Source organism: Cetorhinus maximus, chromosome 12 (genome assembly GCF_964194155.1).
Source record: "Cetorhinus maximus chromosome 12, sCetMax3.hap1.1, whole genome shotgun sequence".
Classification (NCBI taxonomy): Eukaryota; Metazoa; Chordata; class Chondrichthyes; order Lamniformes; family Cetorhinidae; genus Cetorhinus; species Cetorhinus maximus.
This window is the reverse complement of record NC_135890.1, coordinates 106,488,876-106,505,162: the sequence shown is the minus strand read 5'-3', so window position 1 is coordinate 106,505,162 and position 16,287 is coordinate 106,488,876. Positions and strand designations below refer to the sequence as shown.

Sequence of the window (16,287 nt, the reverse complement as noted above, 5' to 3'; positions counted from 1 at the left end):
TCTATAGCATGCTGCTCGGCTGCATATTATGCAAGTAGTCCTGTGTTGTAGCTTTACCAAGTTAACATCTCATTTTCAAGTGCATCTGGTGCTGCTCCTGACATGCTCTTCTACACTCCACCAGAATTGATCCCCTGGCTTGATGGTAATGATAGAATGAAGGATGTACTTGGCTGACGTTCCCGATTATGGTGGAATATAATTCTCTGCTGCTGGATGGTCCACAGTGGTGCCTTATGGATATCCAGTTTTGAACTGCTATACCTGTCCTGAATTTATCCTATTTCACAAAGCAGTAGTACCACAAAATAAAATGAGGGGCACCTCCATTATAAAGACTGTGGGGAGAATTTTCTCCCCGTTGGAGGGGTTGTGTGGGGCGGGCGCGCAGCTGATAGGCGCCCCCGATTGGCTGGGCGCTGCCATTTTAGGTGGGCGGGCCAATTGAGGCCCGCCCAGCGTGACGCACGCCCGGAAGCGCTGAGCGCCCTGTGCGAGTGGGGGGTGTTGCCTGAGTCATGGAGTGCGCTCTTTCGCACATGCACGCGAAAGAGCACAGAAATCTCCCTGAGGCACAGATCTGCCTCAGGGAGTTCTGAAAATTTTAATAAAGAAAGAAAAAAAAAATTAAGACATGTCCCCTCATGTGAAAGTGTCACATAAGCTGGGACATGCCTATGAATGTTATTAAAATTTTTTATAAAACTTTAAATACCTTCATGAAACTTCATCCTGCCCGTGGATGAGGTTCCATGATAAATGCGAAGGCCGCCTGAGCGCTTTGCCTGCCCACCAACCTTAAGGTTGGACAGGCAGCTCCATTAAGTGTTTTAATTGATATTTAAATGGCCTTAATAGGCCCTTGACAGTTTGGCGGGTGCGCGCCCGCTGAACTGAAAATCTGAACGACGTGCGGTGACGTTGGGACGCAAGTCCTACATCACTGCGTGTCATTTTACGCATTGGCGAGAGGGCCCTGCCCCCGCTCGTCGACCTGAAAATTCAGGCCTGTGTGTTAGTCACACCTACTAATACTGTCACAGACATATGCATCTGCAACAAGTGATTGGTGAGGACTAGGTCAGGTAGGCTTTTCCCTCGTGTTGGTTATCTTTCCACTTGCCACAGGCCCGGTCTGATAGCTATGTCCTTCAGATTTTGGCCAGCTAGGTCAGTAGTGGTACGACCGACCCATTCTTTGTGATGGACAAATTTAGTCTCCCACCTAGTATACATTCTGCACCTTTGCCATCCTCAATGCTTCTTCCAAGTGGTGTTCAGCATGGTAGGTGGTACTTAGCATGTTCATTTGCCCATGTTTGGCTTGGTGTCATGATGCTTCATGGAGTCAATGTTGAGGACTCCCAGGGCCACTGCCTCACAACTGTATTCTACTGTTCCCCCAATTCTGGTGGGTCTCTCCTACCGGTGGGACACGGTGTACCTCTGGATGGTGATGCAGCAATCAGAGACATTGCCTGAACGATATGGGGCAGGATTTTTCGGATGGCGGGGCTTGCCACCTCACCACCCAAAGATTCGGTGGGAAACGCATTCCTGCCGATCACAGCAGCCTCACGACTATTTAACACTCCAAGGAGCTCCTCACTTGGGTGGAAGTCCTGACTCAGAGAGAGTTGTTGGTCAATCTGATCAGTGGGCAACTCTGCACCCAGCAGCAATAGTGGCAGCAGTACCAGTACTGGAACTACAAGCAGTCCCCAGATTCTAAATCTCGGAGTCCAGCACTAGGTAAGTGCGGGGACACAGGTGAGGTCTGGAGGATTGGGGAAAGTGGGGTGGAGGTTGTGATGGAGAGGCTGGGGGAGGGAGGAGCACCCGTATGGGGGACAGAACTTGGGGAGGTAACCCGATGTGAAAAGGGGGCCCTTGAGGGAGCACCTCCCTTCCTGGCCAAGGCCTGAGCAGGGTGTCCTATCAGGCCCTCCACCCATGACCCCCAGCCCCTGAGCTCCTCCCGCCAGCCTCAAAATTGAGAGAGACGGGAAGTGGCCCTTACGTGGCCAATATTTGCCCACAAAAGGGCCCTAATCGAGGCAAGGATGGGCAGCCAGCCCTAGGCCTCGCCCACCTCACGCAAAATTACAGACATGTTGGAGGCGGGCAGGAGGGCAGCGGAAAAGCCTACTGGAGAACTTAGTGGCTTCTTCCACCTGCAAATCCACTGGCAGGGGACGGTAAAATTTTGCCCACGACTCTGTGAGTATGATTATGTCAGGCTGTTGCATAACTACGCTCTGGGACAGGTCTCCCAATTTTGGCACAAGATGTTAGTGAGGAGCTTCTGCAAAGTCGATTAAGGTGGTTGTATACTTGTCAGATCCGGAAGCTTGGTTATGTTGGGTGTTTCATCTTGTTTTATTTTTATTCTGGTTTTTCTTATTCTTTTGCAGAATGTGGGTGTCGCTGACTAGGTCAGCATTTGTTGTCTATCCCTTATTGCCCTTGAGAAGGGGGTGGTGAGCCACCCTCTTGAGCCACTGCAGCCTGTGTGGTGTAGATACACCCATAGTGCTGTTAAGAAGGGAGTTCCAGGATTTTGATTCAGCAACAGTGAAAGAACAGCGATGGAGTTCGAAGTCAGGATGGTGTGTGGCTTGGAGGGGAACCTGCAGGTGGTGGTGTTCCCATACATCTGCTGCCTTTGTCCTTCTCAGTAGTAGAGATCACGGGTTTGGAAGGTGCTGTATGTGGTACACAGTGCTGCCACTGTACATCTGTGGTGGAGGGAGTGAATGTTTAAAGTGGTGGGTGGGGTGCCAATCAAGCAGGATGCCTGTCCTGGATAGTGTTGAGTACTTGTGGAGCTGCACTCATCCAGGCAAGTGGAGAATATTCCATCACACTATTGACTTGTGCCTTGTAGATGGTGGCTTTGAGGAGTCAGGAGGTGTTACTCACCACAGAATTCCCAGCCTCTGACCTGCTCCTGGAGCCACTGTATTTATATGGCTGGTCCTGTTCAATTTCTGATCAATGGTAACTCCCAGAATATTGATAGTGGGGGAATCAACGATGGTATGACATTGAATGTCATGGGGAGGTGGTTAGATTCTCTCTTGTTGGAGATGGCCATTGCCTGGCATTTGTGTGGCACGAATGTACTTGCCCCTTATCAGCCCAAGCCTGAAATTTGTCCGGGTTTTGCTGCATATGGACATGGACTGCTTCAGAATCTGAGGAGTCATGAATGAACTGAACATTGTGCAATCATCACTGAACATTCTCACTTCTGACCTTATGATGGAGGGAAGGTCATTGGTGAAGCAGCTGAAGATGGTTGGGCCTAGAGGATTACCCTGAGGAACTCCTGCAGTGATGTCCTGGGACTGAGATGATTGACTTCCAACAACCGCAACCATCTTCCTTTGTGCCAAGTATGATTCCAACCAGTGGAGAGTTTTCCCCCTTATTCTCGTTTTTAGGACTACTTAATGTCACTACTCAGTCAAATGTTGCCTTGATGTCAAGGACATATAGCGATTGGCATTGGGTTGCTTGCTCTGCCATTTCAGAGTCAACTACATTGCTATGGGTCTGGAGTCACATATAGGCCAGACCAGGATTGGACCACAGATTACTTACCCTAAAGGGCATTAAGGAACCAAATGAGTTTTCTTGAGAATACTGTAGTTTCATGCTCATTATGAATGATACCAGCTTATTTTTTAAATGCATGATTTACTTAATCAACTGAAGATAAGTTCCCCTGCCGCCATGATGGGATTTGAACTCAAGTCTCCAAATCATTAGTCTAGGCCTCTGTTTTAAGGGGCCATTAACATAACCACCAAATCCATTTCTTACCATAATATCTTTGAGGAAATGCTATTCAGGAGATTTTGTGTTTGGTTGTTTCCTGTGTGATATCTGCAGCATCAGAAGAGTTTCAGCTTGCAGTGTTCATTATTGCAGCTTTTAATACTGTGCTGGAGCTGTCAAACAGTAGTAACCATTGTGTATTTCAAATTCCTGCACTGTACTAAGGTCAGAATTATATTCTTAAGGTGCAATGAACATTGACAACATTCCGTGAAAGGACATGGAATGATATCATATCATCAGCATTGTAAATTCTAATTCCAAATAGATAATTTTTATGAGTGTTTCTGTCCATTTTTGGTACTGTAGAAAGGTCTGAAGATTTCTACATTGAAACGAGGTGAATGAAACAGGCATTTATGGTGTCTCAGATATTAAATAGAATAGAGAAGATTAATTTAGAGCACTGTTTGAAGTTAATTCACAACTGCAGGATAGGGGTATCAGTAAAAGGCAATTTATGATATTCACTTTGTTTTTACAGATGAAAGTTTAATTATGTCTTTTCCAGGTATGTTTATATATTTTTTGTCTTGAGTGATGTGGTGGAGCAGCAGGTTTGTTTCCAAGTTTATTCAAATACAGAGCAATAGGAAGGAAACTTGCAGCTGTGATCCTTTGCAAACCAAGTTTCTGATCTCAGCTGCACCATCATGGGAGATCAGGTACTTTGCCACAGAGAAGCATTAACTTGCATTGTAAAAGGTCTGAATTATATCCTGTAAAGGACTTCGGTTAACTGATAACTTTCTTCCCCAGATCGTTGAATAATGCCCTCATTGTTATTACTTTAAATACTGACTTAAAATTGATGATTTTTGTAAATATTACTTTTCTTCCAATTTTTTTCTAGGAACAGTGAGTCAAATCATGAACGCATGTTGTAACACAGAATAACAAATCCTGTGGAACCAATCAAGTCTGCACATGTATTTAGAACAAACAGATTTATGGAAATGATACGTACAGTGAGCAGAGCTCATAAGTAACATTGAGAAGGTTATTCTTAGACTTTAGTCAAAGCTTCATTCTGATTCATTATTGGTGTCACGAGTGCAGGGTTTCTTTATCAGTTCAACATTCAGCAGAATGAGCAGCTAAACATTCAATTTACTAATATGAGTGGGTAGTTCATCTAGATTTGAGAAGCCTTTGAAGGCTAATGCTATCTGCAGATAGATCTATGTTACTGTCCACCCTGCTTCAACTTATCTGCTGCTGAAACCTATATAGGTACCTTTGTCATCTCCAGACTCGACTATTCCAATGCTCTCTTGGCCAGCCTCCCATCTCCCACCTGTCATAAACTTGATTTTACCAAAGCTCTGCTGTCATCCTCTCCTTGGGAACTACCTGAGGCTGAACTAAATCGTTCGCAACCTTAGTGTTATATTTGCCCCTGAGATGAGTTCTGACCCTATCCACACCATTACTAATTCTGCCTATTTCCACCTTCAGAACCATTCACCCAATTCCATCCGTGCCTCAGTTTATCCACTGCTGAAACCCTGATCCGTCTTTGTTATTGTTAGACTTGACTATTCCATTGCGCTTCTAGCTGGCCCCCACATTCTACCCTGCATAAACTTTAGGTTATCTAAAACTCTGTGCCCACATCCTGGCTCGCAGTAAGTCCTGATCACCCATCACCCCTATGCTCGCTGACCTACATTAGCTCCCTGTCAAGTAGCGCCTTGATTCTAATATTCCCGTCTTTGTTTTCAAGTACCTCCATGGTCTCACCATTCCCTAATTCTGTAATCACCTCCAGCACCACATCCCTCTGAGATAGCTGTGCTGCTCTAATCCTGGCCTCCTGAACACCCCCAATTTTAATTGCTTCAGCATTGGTGGCCTTGCCTTTAGTTGTCAAGGCCCTGAGCCCTGGTAGGTTTGGATCTATACAGTTGTTACCCAGAAATTAGAAGTGGTTTTAATCCTTCTAACTTTTTCTGGTGTAACCCTGTTGGAACCATCCAAAGTTTGTGATTTAAATCATATTTTCAGATGGTTCCCAGTGCAGGACAATTGCGCAGGGGAAGTTTGCACTTCTGGGCAATTCCTTTGCCTGGTAACTTCTGAAGGGGATTCCTCAGTGCAGCGTAACCGCCCCCGCCCAGTACAACACTGGGGAGCTCAGAAGCTGGGGCCCATAGTGTCTCCAGTTCAGAGTGATAAAGTGAATCTAAATATAAACTTGTGCAAGCCTGGCCCAGAAGCAGTTTGTAATTAACCTTTGTACATGGATTGTGCCATTGTTTGCTTTGAATACATGTAGGTGAACTCAGTGTGTCTTACCCTGGTGATTCTCCTTCTAGAAAGTGATGGTATGTATCTTCTATGACCTAACCTAGTGCTTCATTGCCCAATGATTCCCATGTGGGAGGAGGAGCTAGGTATTAGTATGTGTTTGAGATGGATTTGGTTCAGTGCTCTCTTTGCTGGTTCAGAAGACAGCCTGCAATTGCTTGTGCCACACTTAGTGCAACAATACCATCTAGTTCTGCACCTCATCTGCCATTTCAGTGCCAATTCCTGACATCAATTTGCTGCTGGACACCCTCTGCATGTTTCGTGACTTGTGTGCAAGTAGTTTACTGGATAGCAATGACAGAATTGAGGTCCTGCTTTATGGCTCTCTTAATCCAATCATTAAATTTCTGGAACTAGACAAGAGATATGACTGAATATTGTAGCCTAATGTATTTACAGACCCAGTCAGAGCATTCATTAGCAAAAGTGTGCTGGGCTTAGACTCTGTCATAGTTTATCCCAAAGGGTTCATGTTCTTCATGGCAGTCTTCAGTTCAATTAGTTGATCAGTTAGTTGTCCAATAGCACTGCAGAAGTGTCTTCCCAGTAATTGTAGAACCCAATGGCAAGGATGGTTGGCTTGCTGGGGTACTACAGCAAAAGCTTATGAAGTTATTATTGCTGTGAGCCACATGGAGGGAGATGGCTGCGGCTGTAATTCCTATTGTAGTGGCCAAAGGATGGCAGTATATTGCCAGATGAAATTTACAGACAAGGAGTGCCTACTCACCTTCCCCAAATGAACAGCAGCACCATGTATGACCATCCACTTCTCCCCATTACAGTGCTAATGGGCTGTAACAGAGCACTCCTCTTTCATCACATTCTTCCAGCAGTCACCACGCATAGATCACTGGTTACAAGCCTCACATGCATGCAGTTCCTTTCAATTCTCAACTCACATGATTATATTGCCGTGCAGAACATGTTCTCTATTAAGCATTGACAGAGAAGCATTGAATACCACAAGAAGGACAACCTTTGATGCTGCCTGCATTCTTCTTGCAGGAGAAAATAGCAATCAATGCCCAGAAGTAGGTCCTGGGGAGAGGAAGCTCCTGACACTAGGGTTCTGACTCCTTTTGAGGAGCAGACCCTTGGGGTGGGAGGGTGTTGCTCTGCATTAGAAGTTGGGGACAGAGAAATTAGCCACCCTGCCAGCTCTAAATACAAAAACACCAACTTGGATTTCTTTTTATATTTGTTCATGGGATGGGAGCCTCACTGACGAGGCCAGCATTTATCGCCATCCCTAATTGCTCTTGAGCAGGTGATGGTGTACTGCCGTCTTGAATCACTAAGTCCTTGGTACACAACCACAGTGCTGTTAGGGAGGGAGTTCCAGTGTTTAACGCATTGTCATGAAGAAATAGCAATGTATGTGTGACTTTGAGGAGAACTTGCAGGTGGTGGTGTTCCCATAAGTCTGCTGCCCTTGGATTTCTAGATGGTAGAGGCCACGGGTTTGGAAGGTGCTTACGAAGGAGACTTGGCAAGCTGCTATAGTGCATCTTGCAGATTTATAGTAATATAAACAAAATACTGCAGATGCTGGAAATCTGAAAAAATCGAGTTGCTCAGAACTGGCAAAGGCTTCAGATATAACAGGCTTTAAGCAAATACAAAAGCAGAGAAAGGTGAGGAGGGGAATAAAATGAATAAAAGGAAGGTCTGTGCTAGGTTGGAAAGCAGAAGAGATTAAATAATGAAAGAGATGATGGTGTAAGGCAAACCTAGATGGCAATGGGACAAGTAGAGAAACAAAAGATGTGTTAAAGAACTGTAAATGGCTACAGCATAACCATTACCAGCACCTGCTGTCCAAAACAATGGGAACAGTGGTCATGATCTTAAATTATTCAATTCAATGTTAAACCCAGAAGGCTATAAAATGCCTAATCAAAAGATGAGGCAAGCCTCTATTGTGCTTCATTAGAATAGTGTAGGGGTCCAAGGACAAAGAAGTCAGAATAGAAGTGGGATGGAAAACTAAAATGGCAAGTGACTGGAAGCTCAAGGTCACACTCGAGAACTGAACAGAGAGGTGTTCAGCAAAGCAATCACCAAACCTATATTTTGGTCTCCCCAGTATAGAGGAAACTATATTTTGAGCAGCAAATTGAAAGAAGTATAAGTTAATCACTGTTTTACCTTGATATGTGTCTGGAGCTCTGGTTAATGAGAAGTGAGGAGGTGCACTTGTTTGATTCTGTGATTGCAAAAGATGCCATGAGAAAGGGAGTGGGTGTTGGGAGTGATTGAAGAACAGACCAGGGTGTGACAGAGGGAGCAGATCCTTTAGAATGCTAAAATAGGAGAACGACCCACTGAAAACAGACTGGTGGGGTAGAAGGTGAGGACAAGAATCCATTGTGGTTCTGGGAGGGGAAAGCTTAAGAGCAAAAGTACAGGAGATGGGATGGACATAGTTAAGGGCCCTGTTAACCACTGTGGAAGGTAATCTTCGATTGAGGAAATAGGAAGAAATATCAGAAGCACTGGTGTGGAAGGTGGCATAGCAGAATAGATGTAACAGAGATGGAGAAACTGGAAGATCTAGAGTACTTACTGGAAGCAGTGTAGAAAGTGCTGTAATCCAGGTAGCTGTGAGAGTCATTGGGCTTATATTAGATATTGGATGGCTACTTATCCCCAGGAATAGAAATGGAAATGTTGAGGAAGAAAAGGGAAGAGGTGGAGCTGAACCATGTGAAGGCAGGGGAGGAATAGAATTTGGCACTAATGTTGATAATATTTTTCAGTTTGGAGTGAGAGCATGAAACAGCAACAATACAGTCAGCAATGTACTTGAAAAGGAAATGAAGGAGGGGACCTGGGTAGGATTGGAACAAAGAGCATTCTACATAAATCCCACACAAAGTCAGTGATTGCCAGGACCCATATAAATCCCTATCTTGTTTGAGGAAGTCAGTGGAGTCAACAGCAACTTACATTTCTATAGTCGTTTGGTAGTACAGAACTTGAGTATTGCTGAAAAAAAGAGACATGTCTAAGCTATTCGTCCAGCACTCATCAGGACGCTCGCAAGAATACCAATATAAGGGGAAGACAACACTGTATGTGAAGAGAGTGCTGATTGTTTGGCAAGTGGCATTGCCATGGAGAATGCACAACTGATGTTAACTGACAATTTACTGCCAAGTATTGTTTGATATTTAAACCAGGCAGCTTGACCCTGATTGAACAAGCCATTGCCCTGAGGAATAAATCAGTGAATGGCTGTCACTTATTTTGTTCAGCTGAAACAGGCACAATGTATGTACTTGTTCTTTCTGTCTGCAAAGAACAGGGCCCTGTGTATTAATATATGTAGCTTCCAGTACACGGAAATGCGCCACACTGCGAGCCCAACTGACAATCTTAAATTGGTTGTCGGGCTTATGTAATTCTTAATTAATTCAACAAATGTTGTCCAGTCGTGGAATCACACCTAATGTTGGACACTGTGTTTTGAGTTTTGCAAGCATGAGCTCGTTGGGTATGGTCTGTACTCTGCCTGTTGCGAAGAGTGGCTAGGACATGCTGCTTGATATGATCTGCCAGCCTTTGGGATGTACAGCCTACATATCTAGCATTCCACTGGCATTGAAATTCATATACCACGTTATTCATTTGCGTGATTGACAGAATGCCTTTTTGGCTTGACGGCAGCATCCCATTAGTGGCAAATACTATACACAAAAACAAAAATAGCTGGAAAAATTCAGCAGGTCTGACAGCATCTGCGGAGAGGAACACAGTTAACGTTTCGAGTCCGTATGACTCTTCATCAGAACTAAAGAAATATAGAAATGTGGTGAAATATAAGCTGGTTGAGGGTGTGGGACAGGTAGAGCTGGATAGAGGGCCAGTGATAGGTGGAGGCAAAGAAGAGATTGCCAAAATCTCATAGTCATAGACAAAAGGACAAAGGGGTGTTGACGGTGGTGATATTATCTACGGAATGTGCTAATGGTGACATTAAGGGTAGAAAGCAGGACAAACAAGTGGCAGATGGCCCTAGTGGGGATGGGGTTAATTGGCAGTTAATTGTCAGACAACACCAGCTTATATTTCGCCACATTTCTATATTTCTTTAACTCTGATGAAGAGTCATACAGACTCAAAACGTTAACTGTGTTCCTCTCCACAGATGCTGTCAGACCTGCTGAGTTTTTCCAGCTATTTTTGTTTTTGTTTCAGATTTCCAGCATCCGCAGTATTTTGCTTTTATCTTAGTGGCAAATACTACTTGTGTTGCTGCTGTATGGTAGCAGCGTGAAACAGCTAGCTTCACCTGTTGCTCAAATTTTTGAGATACCTTGCCCTTCCAGTGTAACCTGAGGTAGACTGTGCACTCTCCAGGGTCAAAAATGATGGTCTTAGGCCCGTTCATGAGCTTGCGTGATACACAGCATGAAATGATCTGATCAGGGTAGCCATTGTCCTGCAGGATGCCTTTGATGCGCCCTATTTCAGCATTGAGCTTGCATGGAGAGCAAATGGCTCGGGCCCTATCTACAAGGTTGCCAATAAGACCAATCTTATAGCGCGTGGAACAGTAAGAATCTCAATGCGTATATTGACCAGAGAAGGTAGGCTTGCAGTAGACCGTGGTAGAGCATCCCTGGCAGATTTCTCAACCAGTCAGAGAAGGAGAAACAGGACAGGTGACTTAAAGCTTGATCAAAGTGATAGGTTTTTATCAGCATCTTAAAAGAGGAAAGTTTTTTTTATTCATTCATAGGATGTGGGCCTTGCTAGGTAGGCCAGCATTTATTGCCCATCCCTTATTACCCTTGAGAAGGTAGTGATGTTCTGCCTTATTGAACCACTGCAATCCATGTGTTATAGGTACACCCACAGTGGTATTAGGAAGGGAATTGTAGAATTTTGACCCAACGATAGTGAAGGAACGGCAGCATAGTTCCAAGTCAGGGCGGTGTGTGGCTTGGAGGGGAACTTGCAGGTGGCGGTGTTACCATGCATCTGCTCCCTTTGTCCTTCTAGGTGGTAGAGATCGTGGGTTTGGACGATGCTATCGAAGGAGCCTTGGTAGGTTGATACAGTGCACCTTGTAGATGGTAAACATTGCTGTGCATCATTGGTGGAATGAGTGAATGTTGAAGGTAGTGGATGGGGTGCCAATCAAGCAGGCTGCCTTGTCCAGGATGGTGTTGAGCTTCTTGAGTGTTGTTGGAGCTGCACTCATCTAGGCAAGTGGAGAATATTCCATTACACTTCTGACTTGTGCCTTGTAGATGGTGGACAGGCTTTGGGGAGTCATGGGGTGAGTTATTCGCCACAGAATTCCCAACCTCTGACCCGCTCTTGTAGCCACTGTATTTATATGGCTCATCCAGTTCAGTTTCTTGTCAATGGTAACCCCCCACCTAGGATGTTGAGCGATGGTAATGGAATTGAATGTCAAGGAGAGATGGTTAAATCCTCTCTTGTTGGAGATGGTCATTGCCCGGCACTTTTATGGCACGAATGTTACTTGCCACTTATCAGCCCTGAATATTATCCAGATCTTGCTGCATGTGAGCTCAGACTGCTTCAGCATCGGAGGAGTCACGAATGGTGTTGGACATTGTGCTATCATCAGTCAGCATCCACACTTCTGACCTCATGATGGAGGGATGGTCATTGTTGAAATAGCAGTGATGTCCCAGGACTGAGATGATTGACCTCCAGCAACCATAACCATCTTCCTTTGTGCTAAGTCTGACTCCAACCGGTGGAGCGTTTTCCCCATGATTCCCATTGACTTCAGTTTCACTACATTGAACCAGCGTTGATCCCTAGCTTGATGGTAATGGTAGAGTGGGGGATATGCCAGGCTATGCAGTTACAGATTCTGCTGCTGCTGATGGCTCACAGTACCTCATGGATGCCCAGCTCTGAGTTGTTGATCTGTTTGAAATCTGTCCAAAAGGTAGAGAGGCAGGAAGGTTTAGGGAGGGAATTCCAGAGCTTGTGGCCAAGGCAGCTGAAAGCATGACTGCCAGTGATGGAGCGATTAAAATCAGGGATGTGCAAGAGGCCAGATTTGAAGGAGCACAGAGACCTCAAAGACTTATAAGGCTGGAGGAGGCTACAGAGACAGAGAATCAAAGGAGAAATTGTGCATTCTTGCACTTATATAACCTTTTTAATGTAGCAAAGCATTCCAAGGCACTTCACAGCAGTATTATCAGGCAACAGTTAACACTGAGTCAGAGAAGGAAATATTACAAACGTATGAAATAGGAGCAGAAGTAGGCCATTTGGCCCCTCGAGCTTGCTCCGCCACTCAATAAGATCATGGCTAATCTGTTTGTGTTTTGAATTGCAGGTTCCAATCTACCCCCGATAATCTTAGATTGGAATCTATCTACTTGTGCCTTACAAATATTCAATGACCCCACCTCATGCCTTCCTGAGGCAGGGAGTTCCAAAGACATACTCTGAGAGAACAAATTTCTCCTCATCTCTGTCCTAAAAGAGTGACTCCTAATTTAAAAACAGTGCCCTCTCTGGACTCACACACAAGAGAAAACATAAGACAGCTCACTTATTTCGGGTATCAATCTAGTAAACCTCCTCTGAACTGCCTCCAACGCATTTACATCCTTCCTTAAATAAGGAGACTAAAACTGCACACAGAGTATTCGAGATGTGGTCTCACCAATGCCTTACATGACTGAAGCATAAAATCCTTACTTTTATGTTCAATTCCTCTTGTAATAAAGGATAGCATTCCATTAGCCTTCTGATTTACTTGCTGTACCTGCATACTAACTTTTTGTGACTCATGCACTAGAACACCAAGATCCCTCCGCACCTTGAAATTCTGCAATCATTTTCTGTTTAAGTAATACTCTGCTTTTTTATTGTTCCTGCCAAAGTAAATAACTTCACATTTTCCCACATTATACTCTATCTTTCAGATATTTGCCCACTCACTCAACCCATCTATATCCACCTGCAACCTCCTCTCAAGATCCAGGGCCTCCTGTTTGGAGCGGCTTAACATCAGGAGCTGGGCCTGGCCGCCTCCTCCTCGAGGAGGGCAGCATGGCAGTCGTCAGAAAAGCAACGGGTGCATTGGCCCCCCCCCTCGCTGGCCTACCCTGCAGCCTGCCCTGCTCCTCCGCCCTTCCCTTCAGCGTGCCCTGCTCAGCTGACCCCCTGCGGTGTGACCTGCAAGTGGCCATTGTGAGCAGCCTACAGGAGGCTGCCAGGCCTTTCTTTAAACAGACTGCCAGGCCACCATTGGACCTGGCGGTCTGTGCAAGCCCGCTGCAGCCCGCACACTCCCGCTATTCATGGGAGTCGGGAAATGCACCAGGTGGGCCTTAATTTCCCGACAGGCAGAAAATTCTGCCCCGGAAGTATAAGATCAACATGGATGCCACTAACAGTACTTTAGATTAGACCATCACATGAGGACTAGGATACAACAGCGTCAGCAGCAACCTGTTGGTTACAGATCTATAGCTCCACAGCAGAAATGCTGCTGGCAGGAGGCCATACCTGGCACATATGATCTACAGGCAGAGGATAAGCCCTCCTCAACATTTCTGAATATCAGTGTCTTAGGAGGCTCAGTGTGTCATACCAGATGGTGGCAGACCTTTGCAGCCTGGAGCTGGTGGCCACATTTTACCAATGACTGTCAATGTCACCATAGATCCCAAGCTTTTTCCCTCTGGATTCTCCCAGGGTTCTGCCAGAGACATTTGCAGGATCTCCCACTCAGACACACACATGCATAAAACAGGTGACTGATGGTTTGTTTGCTGGGGCCACCAATTATGTTAATTTTGCCAGCAACGAAGCCAGTCAGAATGAATAGGTGCTCGAGTTTGTAGTTCTGGCTGGCTTCCCACAGGTACAGGCACCATCAACTGCACATATGTAGCAATAAAGGCTCCCATATATCACACAGGACTTTTCAACAACTGCAAGAGTTTCATCAATGTGTAGCTTTTGTGCAACACAACAAGATCTTAATGCAGGTACGTGCAAGACTCCTAGGCAACCACCGTGATTCTTTTGTCTTGTGGTGGGCCACACTCCCAAACTTCTTCTCATCAGGAAACCGTTTTTTTAAAATTCATTCACAGGATGTGGGCTTTGCTGGCTGGGCCAGCATTTATTGCCCATCCCTAGTTGCCCTTGAGAAGGTGGTGGTGAGCTGCCGTCTTGAACCACTGCAGTCCATGTGGTGTAGGTACACCCACAATGTTGTTAGGAAGGGAATTCCAGGATTTTGACCCAGCAACAGTGAAGGAACATGGTACTCACCCTTCCAGAGCACAACAGTGATATATTTCCAAGTCAGGATTGTCAGGAGTGACTTGAAGGGGAACTTCCAGGTGGTGGTGTTCCCATCTATCTGCTGCCCTTGTCCTTCTAGGTGGTAGTGGTCGTGGGTTTGGAAGATGCTGTCTAAGGAGCCTTGGTGAATTCCTGCAGTGCATCTTGTAGATGGTACACACTGCTGCTCCTGTACGTTGATGGTGGAGGGAGTGAATGCTTGTGGATGTGGTGCCAATCAAGTGGACTGCTTTGTCCTGAACGGTGCCCAGCTTCTTCAGTGTTGTAGGAGCTGCACCCATTTAGGCAAGTGGGGAGTATTCCATCACATTCCTGACTTGTGCCTTGTAGATGGTAGACAGGCTTTGGGGAGTCAGGAGGTGAGTTACTCGTTGCACGATTCCTAGCCGCTGACCTGCTCTTGTAGCCACAGTGTTTATATGGCTAGTCCAGTTCAGTTTCTGGTCAATGGTGACCCCCCCAGGATGTTAATAGTGGGAGATTCAGTGATGGTAATGCCACTGAACATCAAAGGGGTGATGGTTGCATTCTCTCTTGTTGGAGATGGTCATTGCCTGACACTTGTGTGGCGCAAATGTTACTTGCCACTTGTCAGCCCAAGCCTGGATATTGTCCAGGTCTTGCTGCATTTGGGCATGGACCGCTTCAGTTTCTGAGGAGTCACAAATGGTGCTGAACATTGTGCAATCATCAGCGAACATCCCCACTTCTGACCTTATGATAGAAGGAAGGTCATTGATGAAGTAGCTGAAGATGGTTGGGCTGAGGACACTACCCTGAGGAACTCCTGCAGTGATGTGCTGGAGCTGAGACGACTGACCTCCAACAAGCACAACCATCTTCCTTTGTGCTAGGTATGACTGCAACCAGCGGAGAGTTTCTCCCCAATTCCCATTGACTCCAGTTTTGATAGGGCTCCTTGATGCCACACTCGGTCAAATGCTGCCTTGATTTCAAGGGTAGTCACTCTCACCTCACCTCGGGAGTTCAGCTCTTCATGTTTGAACCAAGGCTGTAATGAGGTCAGGAGCTGATTGGCCCTGGCGGAACCCAAACTTGGCATCAGTGAGCAGGTTATTGCTAAGCAAGTGCCACTTGATAGCACTGATGACCCCTTCCATTACTTTACTGCTGATCGAGAGTAGACTGATTGGGCAGTAATTGGCCAGGTTGGATTTGTCCTGCTTTTTGTGTACAGGACATACCTGGGCAATTTTCCACACAGCCGGATAGATGACAGCTTGGCTAGGGGCTCGGCAAGTCCTGGAGCACAAGCCTTCGGTACTATCGCCAGAATATTGTTAGGGCCCATAGCCTTTGCAGTATCCAGTGCCTTCAGCCGTTTCTTGATATCAAATGGATTGAATCAAATTGGCTGAAATCTGGCATCTGTGATAATGGGGACCACTGGAGGTGGCCAAGATGGATCATCCACTCGGCGCTTCTGGCTGAAGATTGTTGCGAATGCTTCAGCCTTATCTTTTGCACTGCTGTGCTGGGCTCCTCCATCATTGAGGATGGGGGTATTTGTGGAGCCTCCTCCTCCAGTGAGTTGTTTAATTGTCCGCCACCACTCACAACTGGATGTGGCAGGACTACAGAGCTTAGATCTGATCTGTTGGTTGTGGGATCGCTTAGCTTTGTCTGTCACTTGTTGCTTATGGTGTTTGGCATGCAAGTAGTCCTGTTTTATAGCTTCACCATGTTGACACCTCATTTTTAGCTATGTCTGGTGCAGCTCCTGGCATGTCCTCCTGCACTCTTCATTGAACCAGGATTCATCCCCTGGCTTGATGGTAATGGCAG

General features: G+C 45.8%; 1 protein-coding gene across 1 annotated transcript in view; it reads left to right on the top strand.

Annotated features, from left to right (window-relative positions):
* The window catches only part of LOC144687792 (uncharacterized), a 270,728-nt gene that overhangs the window by 183,387 nt on the left and 71,054 nt on the right, over positions 1–16,287 (top strand). The window contains exon 14 of the mRNA XM_078554296.1: positions 4,328–4,354. Within this exon, the coding sequence (XP_078410422.1) occupies positions 4,328–4,354 (27 nt within the window). The remainder of the gene's footprint in view (positions 1–4,327; positions 4,355–16,287) is intronic.